The following is a 7,814-nucleotide window of genomic DNA, read 5'->3' on the forward strand; positions in this document are numbered from 1 at the left end:
CGCCCATGGGTGGTGAGGAAACTGCATATGCACACACACAAAACCAGTAATTTTTCCAAATGTGATAAGCCGGGAGGCTGCCCGAGTCAGCAAGATCGGAGTTTTTCCAGGAAAATCATGCCAGCATGAGCGGCTGGAAGGAGGAGCTGCTTTACTGTGTGCCCCAGACAGGATCAAGGCTCTTTCTGTGCCAAAACCTCCTTCCCCACCCACCTCGGATCGAGATGTCGAATCATGTTCAGAGCAGGAGGGCATAGTTGTATTCACCCAAGACGACGCTAAGGGCACGTGGCACAAAACCACCCTGGACCCCTGGTGATTAAAATCAGAACATTAAAATCAGAACTAAAATAATGATAATAAAAATTAAACAATAAAGAAAAAATAGTTGATTTTCATGAGCTGCAGTGGGTTTTTCAGGGATTTGGATAAGGGGATGGCCACCACGATGACATTTTGGAGAGGACACAACTATTCAGTGCAAAGCTGCCAAGGACTTTGCAGTGCTGAGAGTGAGGGTGACAAAATGACACAGCGTTCACAGCACCGTAGCGTTCACAGCAGCGGTGACAGCACCGTAAAGCAGCTTGTTTGCAGGGAAAGAATTGGGGATGGGGACAAACCCTCTGCAGTGCTGAGGGACCCCGAATCTAACCCTGCCCTGAGGAGGAGCAAAGTGGGAGCCTTTCTGGCCACGCTGCTGGTAACGCTGGCTCAGAACTGCCAGGAACCATTAGCAAAGAGAAAGCAAAACAGAAAACACCTCTGTGCCACCCTAAATCACAAGAACAAATGTGCATCTCTAATTACTATATGCAGCTCTGATCTTTGCTGCATCATCACATAAAGGTGACAGTTGCAGGAGAAAAGACACCAAGAAAAGCAGCTGAGGTGATGAGCAATTCAAAGCGCCTTTAGCAGGAGGATACGGTGAATTAATCAAGAACTTCCAGCTTAGAAGCAAATCAGTTTGTGCCCTCCTGCTTTCTAACAGTCTGTTCCGTATCTTCATCTGCAGCTATATTGTTTCCTCATCTTCCCAGCATTAGGCAGCTCCAATTAATTCAGTTTTGTCCTCGGAGGTCGTATTTGCTATCCTCTGGGAAAAGGAATACTCTAAGGCTGCAAAAAAAAAACTAAAGTCCAAGGGAAATCTCCCCCTTTGGCTCGCTAACCACCATCCTCACCGCAACAACAGCCAACAGACACAACGGGGAAGCGGAAAAATAAACGCGGGAGTCACCGAGGGCGCAGACAGACTTCCACATCCCACAGGATAGGGACAGGCACTTGATAATCTGTCCTCTGACAGTGATTCATTCAATTCTGGAAAAGAACGTACTTCTGCGGGAGAAAGGAAGAAAATAATACCAGCTATAAATAATTGAGCAGCACATTCCTGCAAGCTGTTCCCTCCAGACTGCACCAGGGTACAGACGGAGGAGGGGAAGCAAAGCCCACGGAGACAAATTACCAGGATTCACCCTCCCAAACCCGTATGCTGAATCAGACCCTCACGCTGCAAAAGAGAAGGTAGCCGTAAAACCTGCTGTCATTGCGTGAAGCAGAGCTCTGGGCAGAGCCTGCAGATGCAATTCAGCATTAAGCCCGGCCAGGCTTGCTCCTGGCAACCGCTGGCACTGAATTATCCCGTACAAGCAGCTGCTGGTGTTTTTCTCTCCTCAGCAGAAACCTCGGAGCTGAACAGCATCCTGACCAGAGGGCAATGCTAATATAATTCAAGCAGCCCTGCTATAAACTGCCGTTTAAGAGACGCTTAATTAGGGGTGCGCGGAGGCGCAGATCCCCTCTCAGGAGGCTGCAGCCTCCCTGCACGACGCAGAGGAGCCGGGATGAAAGGAGGATCCCGCTTTTCTTGGCGAGAATTCGTGGTCATTGCAGGCTCCGGCGAGGCAAGAGGGCCGAGCTGCTTCTTCGCCGCATTGCTAAACGTAAAGAAAGGGTAAGAGTTGGGAGCTGCTTGGCCAAGGACAGAAACAGCACGTGAAACGGCCCTACTGCGATAACAACAATTCAAGGTTTTAGCTGTTTTCACCACAGCAGCAGGGATTTTCACCGAGTCTTTCCGACGCTCTCCATACTCAGGACCGTGAGAAGCGTTCCCCAGCCAGTGCCAACGCAGGCCCAAGAGGTCCCACCTCATTCCGGCTCCACTCCAAGGTCTCCTTGCCCTCCCGCAGGCTGTACCTGTCCCATTCCCAAGGAGGGCTCAGCTGGAGGATGGGCTTCGAGCACCGCAGAGTCCAACACCAGCAAAGCCATTGGAGCACCAGGAACCCCCATCATTCCAGAGCAGGAACAGGGAAGCTGTTAAGGCAGGTGTCATCAGCCTTTAACTCACGTCCATACCACGGATCTCACCGTCACCTCGCTCAAGCCACGAGCTCCAGACCAACCTGGGCAGCCCTCAGTGCCAGGAGCCCAGCACCAGCCCGGCCCCATCCACCCGACCCGTTTGCAAAAACGGAGCCCAGCTCTTCATGGGCAACACCTGGAAGCTCATTCACATCAGCTGAGGGTGCTAGGAAGGACTCGGGGCAACACAGCCATCAAGACGAGTTTGGTGGCGGGGGGGCAAATATAATAAAATAATAAATAATATTCCTAATGGGAATATTATTTGTTAAACATTTAAATCAGGAGACCAGTAACGCAGGGCACCTCTGGCTCTTTGATTTATAACAAACCTTGGCCCAAAGGGGAGACTCCCAACAGCAGGACGAGTACAACACACTGCTCCTATCATAAGGGGATCAAGCAGGTAGCAACAGGTCAGTGGGAACGACCCTAATCCCAGACACAGCATTGGAAAAGTTGATAAAGGATTTGGAGACCAGAGCTTAATTACAGGGCTGCTTTAATCTCAGGCGAGAGCCGCTTAGCAGAAAATACAGCCTATCAAACACACTTAACTTCATTCTTAGGTTAAACAACTTTGTAATCTCTCCAAATACACACAATTAGCAGACGGACATGAAACTCCTATTAAAAAAATATTCTCCTATAAGATGTTCTGCACAATATAAAGGCACACATACACTCAGCAATTAACTGCTCCTCGAAGTCTCCCATTTGTGAGTTTTCTAATGGAGCGCAAGTACACTCAAGCCCCAGCAAAACCGATTAAAAACTCACCCACCACAGAACCATCTGGAAAGCAAATAAAAATAAATAAATAAGTAACTGGTGATATAATTTGCAGATGACACAAAAGCTGGCAGAACAACAAGCCATGAAATCAGGCGGCCACAGAGAGCCATCGCTCGGGAACCCCGACCCTTTCCAGCAACCAACACTTCAACAGGAGCAGCTGCGAGGGGACAGATAACAGCAGAGAGGGACACGAGCCACCGCCACCAAGGGCCAGGTCCCAAAAAACGAAGCAGCTGACCCTAACTCTGAAACAATAAAACACAACAGAGCTCTTAAACTTTCAGCTCATGAGCAGGAGATCATGAACGCAATTTTATCCGTATATGCAGCAACAAGATTGCTGGAACACCACATCTACCTCTATGTGGTCAAAGGGGTTTTTGGTTTTGGTTTTTATTTACTAAATGCTGTTTAAAAATGGTTCACCTCTTTCAAAAAGCCACAAAGGCAACTTGAGAGCAGGAAGGTTTTTATTCCGTGCTGTGACAGACTGGGAGAGCTCACGCCGTATAATCAGTCAAAAACAAGACAAAGTGACTTGAAAAATAAGAGCAAGTATTTCAGCAGCGAGAAGAGCTCGGGAGCAAAGGAAAGGCTAGCAAAACATCTGCATGCTGAAGCCATAAAATTTGGAATAATTAGCAATTCCCATCACCACAGGGCATAGGGAAAAAGACTGAAGTTATACGGCCCACGTACATATATGTCACATGGGATAATCTGTTTTTTCCTGTCTTTATTCTGTGCCAGTGTGAGTCATGAATTTACAACCTAGAAGGAGTTTAGCAAAAAACACAGGGTTGAAGATGGGACATTGCATACAGAGAGCTAGGGAGAAGCTAAAACTAAGGAAGTACATGAGAGAAATGCAGAAATGATATAGCATTAGCCATGCAGTAAAGCAGCCTCTGCATATTCAGAGGAGAAGCAGTAGAGGTGAGAGATTTCAGCATAAGCATCAGCAAATGCCACAGGAGCAGGCAGAGAGGATCCGTCCCACCATGCATGACTTCGATTAGAGACGGCAAGGACGCGCCACCGAAGTACCCCATTCCCTAGCCAGCTTCCCAGCACCCAAAAAACAGATAAAGTAGCCAAAGAGGCTGCTCAAGAGTGAATCAGTTCACTCTGATTCATCAGTCGATTGTGAGGCACTCAAGTGTCACACTTATGCAAGAGATGATTTCAGGGAAAAAGGGTTTTCCTTTCCTAGGTTAGCTAGTCCTACAGCATTGAGTGATGCTTAGAAACCTAAACAGAGATGCCAAAATACTCTGCAAAAAAAAGGAAGAATTAGAACAGCAGAAGGAAGTGGAATCAGGAGCAATGGATATAATTAGTCAATTCTCAGTGGCAGGAAAGACATCCTGAAAGGCAATATTCTGAAGCCAGGAGCATCGCGCACGCGAGGGGACCCCTACAAGGGCCCGCTGAACTTGCCTGGTGTCCTCCTTCCAGGGCCCGACGTCCAGTGCCAGGGAGGAAGCTGAGCGGGATGGCCCGGCACCGCAGCGGGACGCGGCGCTGCCTCCCATGCCCCCATCTCCCGCTTTATACCCAGCACGACACTGCTCCGGTCAGGACGGTCCTTGTCCCACATCTGCCCAGTGCCCAGCACAATGCAGTCCCAGCCCACGTCGCCAACTCAGAATCACAGAAATGAAGGAAAGAGCAGGGAAAGAACAAAAAAAAATAGAGCTGGAAGGGACTTCAAGAAGGCATCTCATCCTTCCCCTGCCCAAGGGCAAGAATTACTACACTTGCCATTTTTCCAGCAGATGGGTGGGACCCAAACCCACCCAGACAGATGAATTAGTTGGACCTTAACTTTAACATCTTAACCCCTCAGCCACCCGCTGATAACGGAGACGTGGCGCCAAGCACCGCGGCTGCAGCGTCCGAGCGCGGTGCTGATCAAAGCCAAGCCCCCGCTGATGGCGGGAGCACGGCCTCCCGCGCTATTCCCAAATTGTGTTTGGAAAGGGCTCTTCCTCGAGGAGCCTGGAGACATACGCTGATTCCGTGATGCCCACAAGAAGAGAGTCACCTTCTCCGAAGCTTCCAGCCGCCACACTCAGTCCGGAGCATTCAGCCCATCGTGCCTACGCTGAACTGGCCTAGTTTGAAACTCCATAAAAATCCTCAGAACAACAACGCTCCTGATGGAAGGAGGGAAAGCTTCCCCACAGCAGTAGCTTGGAAACCCCGTGAGAAACTGTCCTGCAACCACCTACTTCAGTTTTTCACGCCAGCAAAGCCCAGGCCGTTCTTCACCCCAGGTATTTCTCAACATTTCTCCTGCAGGCATGCAAAGACATGCACAAAGTCCAACCTCTACTTAATATTTAAGAAACAAGATAAACTGCTCTTAGCTTTATGAAATGACCAAAATGCCCACACCCTTATCTCTGGCTCCCACCATTCCAACTATCTTTTAGGCTTTGCAAATAAATCTAACCACTTCTCAGCACCATATAGTTTACCTTGGGGGGTTTCACAGAAAAGCCTGAGAAAGAAAGCTGGGCAGCCAAAGGGCTGAACAAACCCACGACCCTTCAGCAACCTTGTTGCCTCTGTAAGTTTGTGCCCATACTCCACTATCAACGCTTTAAACCCATTTATATTTGAAGACAGGTGAGTAAATTAACTCTAATATCATGATTTTGCAGAGCTTAAAAGACAGGAACCGCTGTTAGGGAGAGAGTTTAAGACCAAGTCTGAAGGTAAGTGTTAAATACTACAACTGATTAGCTTTGTAATTAAGTGCACCTGGTAACACTCTTCCAGCTTTTACCACCTTCCAGCCCGTTCAATTTGATTGCAATGAATCATAAATATATATACACCACCTGCTTACAGCATTTAACCTCCAGTGAGCTCACACGCACCTCTGTGTGTGTGTTATGTGAAATATACTTTAGTTTGCACAAGCAGTTCTTTGGGAAACTTCAAATTTACTTTAAACAGGGGGAAAAAGAAGAGCCCAAGAGTTTGCTGAACCCACAATGTGGCTTCCTTAAGGATGGCTATGTCAGAGTGTGATAGCTGCCTATTAAAAGCATAAATTATACCCATTTAAGGCACAGAAAATAGCAAATTAATAAAAATCAGGGGATGTCTCAGGAGAAAGAGGCATCTCTTATGAAGGCGGCTACTAGAGAGCTATCAGGTCTTTCGGGCCAACACCGCAGAAGTGACTGTTGCCAAATCCTCAATGGCTTCAGCAAAATAATAATAATAATAATAACAACAATAAAACACCAAAAAGGACAGGGGGAGAGCGGGCAGTGCCTCCTTCCAGCTGCGAGAATCGCTGGAAAAGGGAAAGACGTTTAATAAGGGAACAAAGGGGACGTCCAGGGAAGTGTCACCTCGGCAGCGCGGGGACGGCAGCTGCGCCCAGCGCTTCCCAGCGAGCCGCGTTTCGGGTGGAAACGCGCAGGAGTGACGAGGAGAGGCCACGGGTGACAAGGGCGGCTCGCAGAGGCCCCCGTGTCGCTGTCGCCGCGCGGTGACAGCTCGCGGGGCCACGGATCCCCGAGGGCAGCCGAGCGGCTGCGCGCGGCGTGGGGGCCACGCGGGAGGCGGTTCCGCTCGTGCGGAGGAAAGACGAGGGGAAAAAATAGGGAGAAAACGGGAGAAACGCGGTGTTTTCCCCCGCGAGCCGGGGCTCCCAAGGCGGCTGGGCGGCTGCTCCGCGGGGCCGGCCGGGCCGTACCTGAGCGTGGGGCCGATGCAGGCCGTGTCGGTGCTCTCGATCTCGCGCAGGATGCGCTCGTGCTCCGCCGCCGTCTCCAGGCTCTCCAGCTCCGCCATCTTCCCCCGCTCCATGGCGAGGGGGGCGCGGCGGCGGCGCCGCCACCGAGCGACCCAGCTACCTGCCGCCCCTTCCCTGCCGTTCCCTTCCCTTTCCCTTGCCTTTCCTCGCCTCCCGACCCAGCCCCGCCGTCCCCGGCACGCCGGGAAATGTAGTGCGGCGGCGCGGCCTGCGCGGCGCCCGGGGAGGAGGCGGCCCCGCCGGGGAGGCGGGAAGGGGCGGCCGCCATGGCGGGGAGCGGGGGCGGGAGGACGCGGGGCCCTGCGGTGACATCGGGTCGTACCCTGAGAGATGTGGCCCTATGGTGGTGTTCTCGTGAGGGGACACGGCCCCCATGGCAATGGCATTGCATCGTCCCCCGTGAGGAGACGTGGCCCCATGGTGGTGGCTTCGGATAGCCTTGTAAGGGGATGTGGTCCTCAAGGCAGTCACATCATGTTGTCCCCTGTGAGGAGATGTGGTCCCGTAAGGAGATGTCGCCCCCCTGGCAATGACATCGTGTTGTCCCCCATGAGAAGAAGTGGCCACATGCTGGTGGCCTCGTGTGGCCTCCATGGCAATGACATCATGTTGTCCCTGTGGGGAGGTGTAGCCTCATGGCAGTGGCCTCATGTGGTCCTGTGAGGGGACAAAGCCCCCATAGCAATGTTATCGCATCGTCTCCCATGAGACCCCATGGTGGTGGCCCCATGGTGGTGGTCTCATGTGGCCCTGTAAGGGGATGTGGCCCCCGTGGCAATGACATCGTGTTGTCCCCCATGAGGAGATGTGGCCCCCATGGCAGTGACATCACATTGTTCCCCATGAGGAGACACGACCCCAT

General features: G+C 51.3%; 1 protein-coding gene across 5 annotated transcripts in view; it reads right to left on the reverse strand.

The window, feature by feature from the left end:
• EXOC6B (exocyst complex component 6B) overlaps positions 1–7,029 on the reverse strand; it is a 215,576-nt gene extending 208,547 nt beyond the window's left edge. For all 5 annotated transcript variants that reach the window (XM_088536658.1, XM_088536656.1, XM_088536657.1 and 2 more), the window contains exon 1: positions 6,893–7,029. In XM_088536658.1, coding sequence (XP_088392784.1) covers positions 6,893–7,005 — 113 coding nt within the window. In that variant the 5' untranslated portion in view covers positions 7,006–7,029. The remainder of the gene's footprint in view (positions 1–6,892) is intronic.
• Positions 7,030–7,814: the final 785 nt, after the last annotated feature.

This window comes from Tinamus guttatus, unplaced genomic scaffold (assembly GCF_059628265.1).
Source record: "Tinamus guttatus ecotype Peru unplaced genomic scaffold, ASM5962826v1 Tinamus_guttatus_pri_ptg000690l, whole genome shotgun sequence".
NCBI classification, from domain to species: domain Eukaryota; kingdom Metazoa; phylum Chordata; class Aves; order Tinamiformes; family Tinamidae; genus Tinamus; species Tinamus guttatus.